The 16,204-nt window shown below is 49.8% G+C and overlaps 1 protein-coding gene across 21 annotated transcripts in view; it reads right to left on the reverse strand.

Moving 5' to 3' along the window:
• Window positions 1–16,204, reverse strand: part of MAP2 (microtubule associated protein 2) — a 225,683-nt gene that overhangs the window by 14,790 nt on the left and 194,689 nt on the right. For 12 of the 21 annotated variants that reach the window (XM_054177052.1, XM_054177060.1, XM_054177061.1 and 9 more), the window contains 4 exons: window positions 15,853–16,059; window positions 14,568–14,702; window positions 8,399–8,460; window positions 379–532 (listed from right to left, as the gene is read on the reverse strand). In XM_054177052.1, the coding sequence (XP_054033027.1) occupies window positions 379–532; window positions 8,399–8,460; window positions 14,568–14,702; window positions 15,853–16,059 (558 nt within the window). The remainder of the gene's footprint in view (window positions 1–378; window positions 533–8,398; window positions 8,461–14,567; window positions 14,703–15,852; window positions 16,060–16,204) is intronic. The other 9 variants (XM_054177054.1, XM_054177072.1, XM_054177059.1 and 6 more) reach the window with 3 other exon arrangements.

Here is a 16,204-nt window from a genome sequence, read left to right on the forward strand (position 1 = left end):
ACATCCCAATGGCCAATTACTCTTTCTGGGAAGAACTTTCTCCTCACCTCCAGCCTAAACTTCCCCTGGCCCAGTTTGAGACTGTGTCCTCTTGTTCTGGTGCTGGTTGCCTGGGAAAAGAGACCAACCCCCACCTGGCTGCAACCTCCCTTCAGGAAGCTGTAGAGAGCAATGAGGTCTCCCCTGAGCCTCCTCTTCTCCAGGCTAAACACCTCCAGCTCCCTCAGCCTCTCCTCACAGAGCTTGTGAGGCTGTAATTTCCATACCCCAGACCCCTCCCCTCTCTGTAGAAGGCAGGGACACACAGAGTGTGAAAAACCTGCCCAGGAAGGGGGTCACCCAGAGCAGCAGCAGAGGGCTACTGTGCAAAACACCTACGGGTGGTCCGTCGCACTGAAGAGGAGAGAGAAGCTGTGAGGGACAGAGAGTTCTCCTCCCTGTCTCGGTCTCCTGATACACCTCTCCGAGGAGGAAGGATGGAGGAAGGTCTTGGTAGAGAGGAACGCTTCTCAGGGCTCTTGCTCACTCCATCCTGAAAGCAGAACAAGAAAACCAGGAAGGTTTAGTTTGCAAAGCTCAGCTCTCAGCCTGTGTGCGAGAAGGGTTGGAAACCTCACCCTGTGGGCCCAGCTTAGTGCTCACACAACAGCCTGTGGGACACCAGCCACCTCCCCTGCACTTCTGAGCTCCCTGGGGCCCTTCACTGCATCCAAACACCCTGCAGTCACTTGCTGAGCTGCTTAAGACAGATAGAGCTGCTGCTCTGGCATAGAAACGTGGATGGCTTCCACACTTGGGTCTTAATAAGGAGCAAGGTGGGTGGGTGGGTGGGTTGGTGGGCTGGTTGGTTGGCTGGTTGGTGGGTGGGTTGGTTACTTGGCTGGTTGGTGGGTGGGTTGGTGGGCTGGTTGGTGGGCTGGTTGGTTGGCTGGTTGGTGGGTGGGTTGGTGGGCTGGTTAGCTGGTGGGTGAGTGGGTTGGTTGGCTGGTTGGCTGGTGGGTTGGTTGGTTGGCTGGTTGGTTGGCTGGTGGGTGGGTTGGTGGGTTGGTTGGTTAGCTGGTTGGTTGGCTGGTTGGCTGGTGGGTGTGTGGGTTGGTTGGCTGGCTGGTTGGTTGGTTGGTTGGCTGGTTGGCTGGTGAGTGGGTTGGTGGATTGGTTGGTTGGCTGGCTGGTTGGTTGGCTGGTTGGCTGGTGGGTGGGTGGGTTGGTTGGCTGGCTGGTTGGTTGGTGGGTTGGTTGGCTGGTTGGCTGGTGAGTGGGTTGGTGGATTGGTTGGTTGGCTGGCTGGTTGGCTGGTGGGTGGGTGGGTTGGTGAGTTGGTTGGTTGGCTGGCTGGTTAGCTGGCTAGTTTTTCAGTGCAGGCTGAAAGTCAAAAGAATTCTCTGGACCTCAGGTGTGAAATTCTTCCAGGAGTTTGGCCTCCTGAGGTCCCTTCCAACCTCTAATGTACTGTGAGTCTTCCAGCAAGGTAACTTCAATGCTGGTGGCCAGAGCAGACTCCACTGCAGTGTTTGCTGATGGTGATATTTGCATTTTGCAACACTAACTTACAATTAATTAATTTATTAATTTTTAATGGATAAAAATGTGTAGCTCCAGCATTTTTCATTCTTTCTTTTTAGTACAGGGCTATTAATCACAGAACCACAGAGCTGTCAGGGCTGGAAGGGACCTCAAGGCTCAGCCAGTTCCAACCCCTCTGCCATGGCCAGGGACACCTCACACCACAGCAGCTTGCTCACAGCCACATCCAGCCTGGCCTGAAAAACCTCCAGGGATGAGGCTTCCACCACCTCCCTGGGCAACCTCTTCCAGTGTCTCACCACCCTCCTGGGGAACAACTTCTTCCTAACATCCAATCTCAATCTACCCATTTCTAGTTTTGCTCCATTCCCCCCAGTCCTATCACTCCCTGACACCCTCAAAAGTCCCTCCCCACCTTTCCTGTAGCCCCCTTCAGATACTGGAAGGCCACAAGAAAGTCTCCTCAGAGCCTTCTCTTCTCCAGACTGCACAACCCCAACTCTCTCAGTCTGTCTCCATAGCAGAGCAGCTCCAGCCCTCTGCTCATCCTCGTGGCCCTTCTCTGGACACCTTCCAGCACCTCCAGATCCTTCCTGGAATAGAGGCTCCAGAGCTGGACCCAGGGCTGCAGCTGTGGTCTCAGCAGAGTGGAGCAGAGGGGCAGAATCCCCTCCCTGGCCCTGCTGGCCACACTTCTCTTGCTGCAGCCCAGGCTCTGCTTGGCTCTCTGGGCTGCAAGTGCTCACTGCTGGCTCCTGTTGAGCTTCTCATCCCCCAGCACCCCTGAGGGCTTTTCTCCAGGGCTGCTCTCAAGCCAGTCCCTTCTTGGTGTCCTTATTTCCTTCCTTTTGAAATGAGGCCATGCCTTGTTTGATTGTGTGGGTTTGCTTTTTCAAATCATGCTCAGAGCAACAGACACACACATGAGAACAAGCTGGAACTGAGTGGGATGGGCAGCCACAGACAGTCCTGCACAAGCACATAGTTCTGCCAAAGACAAAGGTGAATGATGGTCCCAACCAGGGGCAGAAAATGGACACAGAACATGGAAACTGAGGGTGAAAGCACTTCTTAAACGAGGTAGTCATCAACTCAGCCTCAAGCAGATTTCAAACACTGTGCTGGGTTAAGCCCAGCCTAGGTGGAGGGTGTCCTGGAAACCTGAGCCCAGGTGGGCAGAGAGACCTGACCTCCCACCCAAGGGGAGGGGTCCCTGGGTCAAAGTTTATTCACTCCCTCTTCCAGTCCAGGACCCTGTTTAAGAGGGGCAACTGCCTGTCTGGCTCTTTCTCTCCTGTCTTTGCTTGTCCTCACCTCCTGCTGCTGCAGCAGTGAGCTGCTAAGCACATGGTCTGGTCTGCCTCCATGTCTTTCAGGGCTGGGATCCAAGAACTCCACTGCCACTGTGAGAATCCATTGCCATCTGGGTCTGCAGCTAAATGTATTTAGCCCTGCCCTCTTACCTCTGCAGCCTTCCTTTTACTTAAATACCTTTTGACCTTTTTAGTTTTCATTAAAATTACCTTTTCTTGCCTTTTTTTTGCTTGGCAAGACTTTTCTTTCATGGTTTTAGCTCTCTCTTCTTCCTCTGCATTTATTTTTTTATCCCCCCACCAGGAAAGGGGAGAGGGGAAGCAACCTAAATACCTTCCCTTGGGCTTTTGGGGTCTGGGAAAAGCTTAAATGGGTGGAATGGAACCATGGGGAAGCTGAGATGGAGACTGCCAAACATCTCTTGACATTCTGACTGCAGCTGAGGTGCCATGCATGGGATCATGGAATCATAGAATTGTCAGGGTTGGAAGGGACCTCAAGGATCAGCCAGTTCCAACCCCCCTGCCATGGCCAGGGACACCTCACACTGCAGCAGCTTGCTCACAGCCACATCCAGCCTGGCTGCAAACACCTTCAGGCATGAGGCTTCCACCACCTCCCTGGGCAACCTCTGCCAGTCTCTCACCACCCTCATGGGGAAGAACTTCTTCCTAACATCCAATCTCAATCAACCCATTTCTAGCTTTGCTCCATCCCCCCCAATCCTATCACTCCCTGACACCCTCAAAAGTCCCTCCCCAGCTTTCCTGTAGCCCCCTTCAGATACTGGAAGGCCACAAGAAGGTCTCCTTGGAGCTTTCTCTTCTCCAGACTGAACAACCCCAACTCTCTCAGTCTGTCTCCAGAGCAGAGCAGCTCCAGCCCTCTGCTCATCCTCATGGCCCTTCTCTGGACACCTTCCAGCACCTCCAGATCCTTCCTGGAACAGAGGCTCCAGAACTGGACCCAGTGCTCCAAGTGGGCTACCCAGAGCATTTGGTTCCCAGAGCATTTGGGTTTTTCCCTTATCACTGGTGGTTAGAACTGCAGCCTCCTTCCCTGGGGCTCCAGTTTGTGTTCAGGGAACACCAACTGCTTGAAAAAAATCTCCTTTTTAGCTCTTGGCAGGGAACTGAGGACTGCTGCTCTTTGCCACTCACCCACCTGCAAATGGGTGCAGCTTCTTAGCTGTCCATACCACCAAGAGAAAACAAAGCAGTGTCCTTGGGGGTTATAACCTACTGCCCTTAGGCTTCCTCTGGGGAATCTCCTGGCTTTGTCCATTTTGTAGAGCAAGCCTTGCAGGCTGATACTCTGCTTTCCTGCCCCTGCAGCTAAGTAGTCCCATGGAAGCTTTGCAGGGAATGACTCCAGTTCAGTGGGCAGAGACTGTGATCCTGGGGGGGGGTGGTGGTGTTCACCTACAAGTCTCCAAGCTGACTCTCTTTACCAGCTCTGCTACCTTACCTTAGCATCTGATTCTGGGTAGGGCAAGCAGTCTCTTGGGCCTGCTGAGGAAGGCCGTACAGAGTTAGTGTCTGTATGGAGAAAAGTGGCCCTTTTAGCACTTAGTGAGCAAGCTGAGCTGGGTCTTGGAGGAAGCAATGACTTTGCTCTAGACTTTGAGGCAGGAATCTTTGAGAAAGAGGCAGTCTAGTCATGAGAAAACAAACAGAAGAGAACACAACGTGAAGCTGAACAAAAGGCAAACACATGCAGCATGGAGTGAAAAAAAACCCCCACAAACACACAAGCAAACAAAAAAACCCCAAAGCAAAGAAAGACCCAAAGCAAAGAAAGACCCACAGCAAAGAACAACCCAAAGCAAACAAAAACTCAAACAAAAAAAGCAAAGAAAACCCAAAGGAAATAAAAAACCCAAAGCAAACAAAAAGCCAAAGCAAACAAAAAACAAAGCAAACAAAAAACCCAAAGCAAACAAAAACCCAAAGCAAACAAAAAACCCAAAGCAAACAAAAAACCCAAAGCAAACAAAAAACAAAGCAAACAAAAAACAAAGCAAATAAAAAACCCAAAGCAAACAAAAAACCCAAAGCAAACAAAAAACAAAGCAAATAAAAAACCCAAAGCAAACAAAAACCCAAAGCAAACAAAAGCCCAAAGCAAACAAAAAGCCAAGCTCTGAATGAGTACTTTTCCTGTGGCTGGTAACGGTGCCTGTGCAGTGCTGACATGCATGGACATGTCAGATGCATGGACATGTCAGATGCATGGACATCTCAGATGCATGGACATCTCAGATCTGTGTTGTTTGAAAGCTTCTGGCTCTGGAGTGGGTCACTGACTCTAGGAAGTGCCTTGTTCTGCTGAGACCTCACCTGGAATACTGCATCCAGCTCTGGGCTCCCCAGTTCAAGAGGGACAGGGATCTGCTGGAGAGAGTCCAAGGGAGGGCTGCAAGGATGATGAAGGGACTGCAGCACTGCCTGGTGAGGAGAGGCTGAGAGCCCTGGGGCTGTTTAGTGTGGAGAGCAGAAGAGTGAGAGGGGATCTGATCAATGTCTATCAATAGCTGAGGGCTGGGGCTCAAGAGGGAGGGGACAGGGACAGGCTCTGCTCAGTTGCACCCTGGGATAGGACAAGAGGCAATGAATGGAAACTGCAGCACAGAAGGTTCCACCTCAACATGAGGAGGAACTTCTTCACTGTGAGGCTCTCAGAGCACTGGAAGAGATTGCCCAGGGGATGTGGAGTCTCCTTCTCTGGAGCCTTTCCAGCCCTGTCTGGATGTGTTCCTGTGTGCCCTGTGCTGGATTCTCTGGTCCTGCTCTGGCAGGGGAGGTTGGACTGGAAGATCTCCAGAGGTCCCTTCCAACCCCTAACATCCTCTGATTCTCCATCCCTGACAGGCATTTGGGTTAGGCTACACACCCAGCCCACAGAAAACCAAGCCCAGTGTGGTAAATATCATCCATGACACCATCAGGATGATCAAGAGTTGCAGGACTGTGCAACAAACAACTCCAGCCCTCCAAAGCAGCTGGAAAAACTTCTGTGGGTTGGCATCACCCCCATCAAATAGCAAGACAAGAAATCTGCTGAAAGGATGGAAGTGCTTTCCTAGCAGGAATGTGCTCCTGGAATGAGTTCTGCTGCTCATTTAGGCTTCTTTTTCTCCTTAGTAGTTGTTGCACTGTCTTGAAATACACAGGCTCAGTGAATGGTTATTCCACACAGAAACTGCACCATGTGTGTTTCTGTCACATCAAAGGGCTTCTCCAGGCTGTGGTTTGTCACAGTTCAGTGCATGAGTCCCATCCACTTGTGAGACTTCAGATCCTGCCTGTGAATCCACCACGCTGTTTACTGCTGCTGCAGCTCTGTGGAAGCAGAGTGTCTAGGCTGGCTGGCTCCAAGAAGCAGATGTTCTGTAATCACCTTCCACCTGCTTTTCTGAGCTTGAGACAGAGCCAAGCAGGCACACTTGAGGCCCAAATGTTCACTCAGTGGGTTTGGCCTTTTGCAGCTTGTGGGTCTTGCAGAATATTTCCCCTAACAAGACTGGAAAACTCCTACAGATCCACATCCCAGGTGGTGCAGAGACCCTCTCCTTTTCACTCCTAGTGCATGCAGTGTGTTCCATGAAGGTGTGCATCCAGTGGGGATACTAAAGATGGGTGAGACACAGATCCTTCAACGGAACTGCTGGGGGAAAAGGCACGACCTTGAGCTAATGCTCCCCCTCAGTGTTACTTAGGGGGCAAGGCACTTCTCAGCATCAATAATGGCAAGAGAATCTGGCCCAACCAGATTTCAGTGACGTGCTCAAGGCTGGAAGAGCAAGGAAAGAACCCAAATGCCTTGATCCCTGCCTGTGCTTTACCCACACATTGACCTCTGTTATAATCCACGTTGCTGGAGGTGCCAGCGTGCAGAAGACAAAGATCTGTGTAACCCTAAGAGTCAGGGGTTGCTGGAGCTGGGATGCAGAAGGCTCTCTGCACTTTGGAAGTGTTCCCAAGAGGACTTGCTGCCACAGGTACACAGCTCCTTTCCAGCAGGTGGAACTGCTTAGCCTCTCCTGCCCTTGCTCTGCCAAGCAGCCTGCAAGCTGCAGTTTGAAGGCGGGTAACAAACCCGACTGGGTTGAACGCTCTAACATTACCAGTGGAGAGGAAAAGGCTGCACTTGAAGGACACAGAAGCAGAAAGTCAGGAAGAGAGGGACACCACAGCAGAAAGGGAGAGGTCCTTGTGTGAAGCCAAGGCACCATAAACGTGCAAGGGTTGTGTGAGTGTGGCAAGCAGAGAGGAGTCACCCGGCAGAGAAAGCAAGCGGGGGACAGGCTTCCAATCTTTAAGGTGGGTAGAAAGCACATCATGGTTGTGCATGGTTGGACTAGATGATCTTTTGAGGTCCCTTCCAGCCCCTGAAATTCTGTGATTCTGTGAAATTCTGTGCAGTGCTCGTACTGAGAGCTCTCCCTGGGCAGAGACTCCGACGATGGGCTGGCACTGAACTCTCTTGCAGAAGTGTTGATCATCTCCCAAGACCTTAAGACAGTATCAAACCCTGCTGTTGACTCAGACCAGATGTTTCTTACTGCACTAGTGAAAAGCTCTTACTGCACTAGTAAAAAGCAGTTATGAGCTGAAATGGCTCAGAGCTGAAACCCAGAACCCATGGCTGAATTTGGGTCTAAAGTCCACAGCTCCTCATCAGTTGTGCTGCTCTGGTCATTGACTATCTCTTAGCAGAGTGTGCAGCACTTAGGAGCCAGAGCCTTTTCTTCCCTAAAGAGTCGACAGTGTGTTTAGACAGATGAAACAAATCAGCTGTGGAATGAAGTAGGAAATGTAGAGGATCCTAAGGAACTTCTTCACTCACTGCTAGTGGTGGCCAAGCAATGACAAAGCATTGCTGTGCTGCGGCTGTGAATGGTCGGTGCTGTGTAAGAGGCAGCTGCGTGGCAGGACAGCGAAAGGAGGTTGGTTTCCTCCTGGGGCAGGAAGAGTGGAAGGTCTGCCTGGGAGCTGGGCAGAGAGGCACTGCAGCGTTTGCTGAAGGAAACTGAACAGAGAGGCAGACACAGGGAGCAGAACAGGCTGCAGGGCGGCTGCAGGCAGGACACAACTGTCACATTAAGCCTCTGACAGCAATCAGCGGAAAGCACTTCAGGACGTAGGAAGTGCTACTGGCCAGTGACTGCTACACAGGCATCACCCCTGCTGAGTTCAGGGCTGTGCAATGGTGCTTCAGGAGACAGCCAGGGAGCCCTGGGGGGCGGCTGAGGAAGGTGGCAGTCTGAGCTGGGTGCTGCAGGAAGGGCCAAGGTACAGTTTGTCCTGCAGAGCCTGTGTGCCACAACGGATCTGCAAACTGCCATCATCTACTCGGTGGGACGGTAATTCAGAGGTGATTCAGGAGAGGTGGCTTTAATTACCCTTCCAAATGAATAATGGATATGGCAAACCAATTCGAAACGGAACACACGCTTTCAATGGAACACACAACGACTTAACGACTTACCACAACAAAAGCTCTGAAATGAGGACAGAAAAGAGAGGATAAAGATGATTGAGAAGATGATTTTACTCACTGAGAGTCTTTCCTTTGCTTGTTTAAATACACCAGGAGCCTGGTTTGTTTCACCACCTGCTGCTGAGAGACCCAAAGAAAGACCTGATAGTTAAACACAATTATAATGAAAGCATTTCCACTTTAGTACACTTGTTAGAACCACTAAATGCCTTGGAACTACTGTGCCAAGCAGTTACTTTGTGAGTTACTCTTAGTCAACTGTATGCTGAAATGCAGCTGCCTTAGGAGTGTCCTGCATTCATCACCCTTGAGGTAAAAAGGGATTCTACGTGTTTTCAGGCCAATCCAAATCTCATAAGCCTCTTCCTCGAAGTCTAGAAACTACAGGGGAAAGCTTAAGAATCAGCTGACAGCTCCAATAGGCTCTAGTTCTGAAGGCCAAATCTTCCCAACACCCTTAGCATCCTGACTTTCAGGCATCTCTCAGTACTCCACAAGATGCAAGCTTGAAGAGAGGGGCCTCCACAATCACTGCTTTTCAAAACGTTGGCCAACACTCCCCATGGAAAGAGAGAGATTCACTGCTGGGTTGTCATCCTAGTCCCACCACCGAGCTCAGTGCACCGTGGGGTCAGCTAAGCCCTCAGGCTTCAGCAATTCCAAGGGTAGCTGGGACATCAGGTGTGCTCGTTGCATTAATTCCACTAGTCTGCTACGACACTGATGGAAGGTTTTTCCTCTCCCACTTAGATTCCACCCTCGTGGAAGGTTCTGCAGTAGGGCTGCATTTTGGAAAGCAGGTTCTTAACTTCCAGGCCAGAGCTGCTGCTCGGGAAGTGACTTGCCACGCAAAAACCTGGACGTGACAATCTTTTGGCACCTCTGCCAGGGTGGCCTTAGTAAATGCAGCAGCAGGACAGTGGTCACAGGTGACAACCTTTGGCTGCACACCCAGCTGGCTTCCAACTGTAAAAACCAAGCCTAATGTAGCCTGCAGGGCAGAACTGATTCGTTTTCTCCTGTCCCCTGTGCAGTTCCTAGGTGTGGTGAAGAAGACCCCCTGGTTTTCTACCACATTTCCCACTCTAGTTCTGCCCTCTTATATACATATGTGTATATATATTAGCAATTGAAGGTGAGCAAATTGGTGAGGAGGAAAAGAGTATCTGACTGAGGAAAAGAACACCTCACGGTGTGCTTCAGCTCTTCTGAATTTGCAGCGGGGGTAAGTGCAGCCCAGCCCCCTTGCATCACTTTTTATCACACCTGGCACTGCTGGTCTCACTCTGCTTTGTCTCTCTCCTAAACCATCAGCCCCTTCCTTCCTTCTCTTGGCATTGAGCCCTAACCAGCCACCAGCCTGAGGGAGAAAGAATGGCTGCGCTGCTTGTGCTGACTTACCTGAGAGCACCACAACTTCTCCCTCTGAACAAAAGATCTCTCTCTACAGGCTCAGCTGACAGTTTAACTACTTCAGCTCAGGGAATGACCCCGGGATCGAAGAGAAGGAACAGAAATATATCACCCAGGGACTCCCCCACCTGGAATCATAACTGTCCTGACCTTGCCACCATAAGCACTCCTCTGATGGGCACAACTCCTGTGGCATCTCACAGCCACAGCCACTAACAAAACATGAGGCAGGTTGGAACTACAACAGCCAAGGCAAAGACTTCATGGAATCAAAGAATCAGCATTGTCAGGGTTGGAAGGGACCTCAAGGCTCAGCCAGTTCCAACCCCCCTGCCATGGGCAGGGACACCTCACACTACAGCAGCTTGCTCACAGCCACATCCAGCCTGGCTTTAAAAACCTTCAGGGATGAGGCTTCCACCACCTCCCTGGGCAACCTGTGCCAGGGTCTCACCACCCCTTCACAGCTTGGTCATGCAGGTTGGTAAAAGAGCCAAGGATGAGTCTCTTACAAAGCACTCCCTCCCTTGTGGCTATGGCACTGCAAGTTACCAGTGCTTACCAGTGACAGGGCAATTTTCTTCCGGTATTGGAGAGAAAGAGGGGAAAGTTGTCATTTCCTGGGCCACTATGCAGAAAATATGAGCAAATATTAACATTTTTTTCCCTTTTTCTTTTCTTTCTCTTTTTTTTTTTTCTTCAGTAGACACTTCTTGGTTTATGACTGGCCATGCTTCATGCTCAAGTCACAGTCAACTCAACGTGGAGGTTTTGAACTGCCTGTGGTACACTCAAAGCTGTTTCGACTGCGCTGCTGAGGGGCTGCTGGTGGGGCTCCACTGGCCAGGTACTGCTAAAGGTGTCAAGGTATCCCCAAACAGAGCACACTGAGGTCTGAACCTGGCTGCAAGAAACAGTGCTCTACTTCATGTCAAGGGAGAATGGGAGGGAGACAGTGCCCTCCTAAATTCTAGCCCCAGAAGGAGCTGCAGAAGTACTTCTGGCTCAGGGAACATGTAGCTTAACTTGTGGTTACAGTTGGAAGGGGGAACTTTAGCCTAGTCCCTGACTGCAAAGACTGAAAGGAAGATGAAATTACCATTGGATGGGGAAGAGACATAATGCTAAGGTCTATAGAACTCATTGGCTTGCTAATGGGGATTTAGAGCAGAGGCACAAACAGTTCTGGCCCTCTTCTCTTCTTCTGTCCCTTCTGCTTGCAGCTTCTCTCTCTCTCCCTTCCATGGCCTTGCCAGGGGATCTCTGTTTTGACTGCTGTCACAGGAAAGAGGGAGTGAGTGGGGGGAGGAGGTGAACGGTCCCCTGGATCCATCCAGGGGCAGTCTGAGGAGTTTCTGTGTTGCTTATAAATTGTAAATCTCTCTCTCTATTTTACCTGTGTTGGATATTTTGTCCATATCCATTGCATTTCAGAGTTCTAGACCGTAGGCTGGCTTGCAAATAGAGCTTCATTTGCTTCCATCCCAAACTCAGCTGGCATGGCTGTTGCAGTTTGGGGGGGGGGGGGCAGTCCTCCAAATTAGTTTTGGGGGGGGGGGGGTGGCTTAATTTCAACCCACCACACACCTGGCCACCTGCACTCTGAGCATATCTCATAGCACTGCAACTCTTCCTCGTGGCCTCCCCTCAAGTCCCATCAGAAAGCATTAAAAAAACCCAACCCCAAAAAGAGGTAGAAGAAATGAAGGAGTCCTGTGAATTTTCCAGCAACACTGAGCACAGTGAAACATTCTCAAAGGTATTTCTGTTCACCCTTTGGTGAGGTTCAAGTCCCTCTGCTTTAGAGCCCAAACCTCAAAGCTCAGCCGGGGCTACCGGGACCGTCAGGGTTGGTTTGGGTCCATCGTGGTGCTTGCTCTTCACCTCAGCTTTTAAATGCAGTGGGAGGTCACCTTTGCATGACATTTTTCACTTGGGCTAATCCATCTGCCTCGCTGGATATTGGAGTGAGAGAGGAAAAGCTCTGACAGGCATGGGGCAGATTCCCTTGGGCAAGTCTATGGGCATGATTCAGGCCTCTCCAGGGTGGTACAGGCCAGAAGACTTCAGTGGTCAGTGGGAGAGTGTCTGAGGGCAACACAGCGCTGACCACATGGCTGTGAAAGCGTGGATGAAGTTGACAACACTGCAAATCTGACACTTCTTCCCTCTCCCCCTTCCCATTTCCACCACTTGTTGAACCCCCTGGGTCTTTTGAAAGGCTCTGTGAATTATGGGTGGTCACTTCTGAGCTGGGCAAGCTGTGCTGCAGCAAACAGCAAGAGGTGGTAAGAAGTGTTGTTCTAATCCCGTTTAAGAATTCCTCCCTTTGGGTAGTTCCAGCCCACAGTGCAAGTTAGGGCAGCCCAGAGAATGAGCTGAGGATATGGAGAAGGGCCTGGACCAGCCTTGCCTTCCCTGGCTCCATTTCCCATGGGGTTGGAAATGGGAAAGAGAGTAAATTTCCTCACAGGAGCAAAGCGATGGGACCGAGCGTTGCGTTCTGCAGCCCTAATGGAGTCCAACCAGGAGGCACTAGAGACAAGGCGTGGATGCTCGAGCTACCCTCACAGAACTGCCTCTAACTGTCTCTTCACTCAGACCTGCACACCCAGATCAGTCTGAATTTCCAACAGGAGTGTCTAGTTGGTGCCACAAGGGGATGGGAAGGCCTTCTTAGCAGCACTTTTTGGTACTGCACTGTGTAACTAGGGGATGGGTAATAAATCCTGCTCTGAGTTTCTAAGCCCTGAGAAGAGGTCTGTGTAAGTTCTGCATCGCTGTGCAGGGTTCTTCCCTTAACAGCCCTGGTTTCCCCCATGAACAACTGCAGTGCAGCATGCAGCTGTGCTACCTGACAGCAAAACAGGCCTCTCTCAGCAGCTTTTAGGCTCTCAGGAAAGCTAAGGTGTTTCTCTTTCCACCCTCAACTCAACAGGAGCAACAAATCATTCGATGAAAATGCTGAAAGTGCTCTCTCTTTTTTTTCTGGGGTGCTGTAACTGGCACACCTATCAAGGTGTAACAGGAACCATTTGTTTCATCCTTTCATCTTCCTCTACCAAATATCAAGATTAAATAAATGATTATTTTGTGCTTGGAATGCATTCGTGGTGTGAGCCCAGATTTCTTCTCTCTCAGCTTCATTCTGCTTGTGGCTGGATTCCCCCTGTGGATTTTGACTGTACAGCATAAACATCAGTGACAGCTTGGGAAGTATCAATGCAGAGAACATCAATCAACCAAAAAAAACAAATTCATATATATATATATATCACTTTGAAATACTCCTTATGCATGAGAGTGAAAAATAAAAGGAGGAAAAAAGGCAAGCAACAACATAATGGAAATGCATTCCACGGTTTGAGCTGTCAACATTTCCCCTCCAGAAAGTTAGAGTAATTAAAAGGAAAACAAAACAACCAACCAATCAAAACACCAACAAATCAAAAATGGGAAAAAAAAATACCCCAAACCAAACCAAAATGATGAGCAGAAGCCTCCTACAACACCACACTATAAGCACGATGCCGAGTTACAACCACAGCACTCAGAGGTCCAAGCAAATGGACAAAGCAGAAATGGTCGCAGCCTCCATTAAACAAACAAAGGCCGAGGGAAGGAAGCGAAGAAAGGGGATGCCAAGGAAAGGAAGCAAAGAGAGGTGACAGTAAGGAAAGGAAGCAAAGCAAAGATGATAAGGAAAGCAGGCAAAGAGATGATAGCAAGGAAAGGAAGCAAAGCGAGATGAGAGCAAGGAAAGGAAGCAAAGCAAAGATGAGAGCAAGGAAAGGAAGCAAAGAGAGGCGAGAGCAAGGAAAGGAAGCAAAGAGAGGCGAGAGCAAGGAAAGGAAGCAAAGCAAAGATGAGAGCAAGGAAAGGAAGCAAAGCAAAGATGAGAGCAAGGAAAGGAAGCAAAGCAAAGATGAGAGCAAGGAAAGGAAGCAAAGAGAGGCGAGAGCAAGGAAAGGAAGCAAAGAGAGGCGAGAGCAAGGAAAGGAAGCAAAGAGAGGCGAGAGCAAGGAAAGGAAGCAAAGCAAAGATGAGAGCAAGGAAAGGAAGCAAAGCAAAGATGAGAGCAAGGAAAGGAAGCAAAGAGAGGTGAGAGCAAGGAAAGGAAGCAAAGAGAGGTGAGAGCAAGGAGAGAAAGCAAAGCAGAGATGAGAGCAAGGAGAGAAAGCAAAGCAGAGATGATAGCAAGGAGAGAAAGCAAAGCAGAGATGATAGCAAGGAGAGAAAGCAAAGCAGAGATGATAGCAAGGAGAGAAAGCAAAGATGATAGCAAGGAGAGAAAGCAAAGAGATGATAGCAAGGAAAGGAAGCAAAGAGATGATAGCAAGGAAAGGAAGCAAAGAGATGATAGCAAGGAAAGAAAGCAAAGATGATAGCAAGGAAAGAAAGCAAAGATGATAGCAAGGAAAGGAAGCAAAGATGATAGCAAGGAAAGGAAGCAAAGATGATAGCAAGGAAAGGAAGCAAAGAGAGATGATAGCAAGGAAAGAAAGCAAAGATGATAGCAAGGAAAGGAAGCAAAGATGATAGCAAGGAAAGGAAGCAAAGATGATAGCAAGGAAAGGAAGCAAAGAGAGATGATAGCAAGGAAAGAAAGCAAAGCAAAGATGATACAAACCACTACAAAAAGCAATGCCATTGGTGAAGGCTGATATTCTCGAAGGGAAAATAAACAAATACATAAACAAATCAATAGAGAAGCCACTGCAGCCATGAGGTTCACAGAAAAACCAAGATGGAACTCAACAGAAATATGTCTATGTTTGCCAGCCACATTGCATAACTGAACAGAAGGCAGTCACCTGTCTGCTTCCGTTTAACACAGGCGAGATGAGTTGGTCTAGTATATTTGATAGCAGGTTTTAAAATGATTTTCCTGGAAGGAGAGTGGGCCTGAACTTCAGTTTTTTTAGCAAGTTCAGCTTTCTTATACACTGCTATAGACACAAAGGAAAAAAACAACAAAACAAAACAAAAACAAAAACACAAAACAACAAAAACATAGAATCAGGAAGAAGAACCCAGCAGCCGATTTCATATGACAACACATCAAAGGGGCAGGCTCCACGGCTCCAACCCCACGCCTGGCCGCTTCTACTCGGGGTGCACAAAGGGGAAGCTGGAAGAAGTGGGGAGAACGCTGGTGTGTGTTACCCAGGGATCAGTGGGGAAGCCACCGGGGTGGAGCGGTGAGCCTTGCACACAGGGCTTAGCATACAGTTGTACAATGTCTCCTTCAACAGCACCGCCACTGTTAGGGCGCACAGCAGCTATGAGGTGGGAACCAGGTAGGGCTGCACAAGCAGCATCTCCGAGGTGGGAACCAGGAAGGGCTGCACAAGCAGCATCTCCGAGGTGGGAACCAGGAAGGGCTGCACAAGCAGCAGCTATGAGGTGGGAACCAGGAAGGGCTGCACATGCAGCAGCTCCAAGGTGGAACCAGGAAGGGCTGCACACGCAGCAGCTCCAAGGTGGAACCAGGAAGGGCTGCACACACAGCAGCTCCAAGGTGGAACCAGGTAGGGCTGCACACGCAGCAGCTCCAAGGTGGGAATCAGGTAGGGCTGCACACGCAGCAGCTCCAAGGAGGGAACCAGGTAGGGCTGCACACACAGCAGCTCCAACGTGGAACCAGGTAGGGCTGCACACGCAGCAGCTCCAAGGTGGAACCAGGAAGGGCTGCACACGCAGCAGCTCCAAGGTGGGAACCAGGAAGGGCTGCACACGCAGCAGCTCCAAGGAGGGAACCAGGTAGGGCTGCACACACAGCAGCTCCAACGTGGAACCAGGTAGGGCTGCACACGCAGCAGCTCCAAGGAGGGAACCAGGTAGGGCTGCACACGCAGCAGCTCCAAGGAGGGAACCAGATAGGGCTGCACACACAGCAGCTCCAAGGTAGGAACCAGATAGGGCTGCACATGCAGCAGCTCCAAGGTGGGAATCAGGTAGGGCTGCACACGCAGCAGCTCCAAGGAGGGAACCAGGTAGACCTAGCTGCACACCAGTTTAAATAATAATAATAACACAAAAAAAAAAAAAGGATAAACCAAAACAAAAATATATTGTAATAGGGAGTATTAAATGAACCTTTTTTCCTTCTCACTTCATCTCTGGAGAGTGTGCTAGGTTCCTTTTTAGCTATTTTCCTTTCAGGAGTAGAAATCCTGCCTCTCCCAGTTTTAAAAGGTTTCTCTTTTTTATGCTTATCGAGAGATGATCTTCGCAATTCTCTCTCTGCCTTCTCCTCTTTAGGAACAGTCTCTAACTGTTCAGTCATGATGCTCCTATCATCATCTGTAGGATCAGAGCAAATTATAACAACAAGAGATTAGTCAGGGACGTTAACAAACACTGCTGTGGAGCAGGGGCAAAGAAATATTTGAGGACAGAGCAGATGGATTAATCACGAACAGGCAGGCTACGTTACTGTTCTTTCCAA

Source organism: Dryobates pubescens, chromosome 37 (genome assembly GCF_014839835.1).
Source record: "Dryobates pubescens isolate bDryPub1 chromosome 37, bDryPub1.pri, whole genome shotgun sequence".
Lineage (NCBI taxonomy): Eukaryota > Metazoa > Chordata > Aves > Piciformes > Picidae > Dryobates > Dryobates pubescens.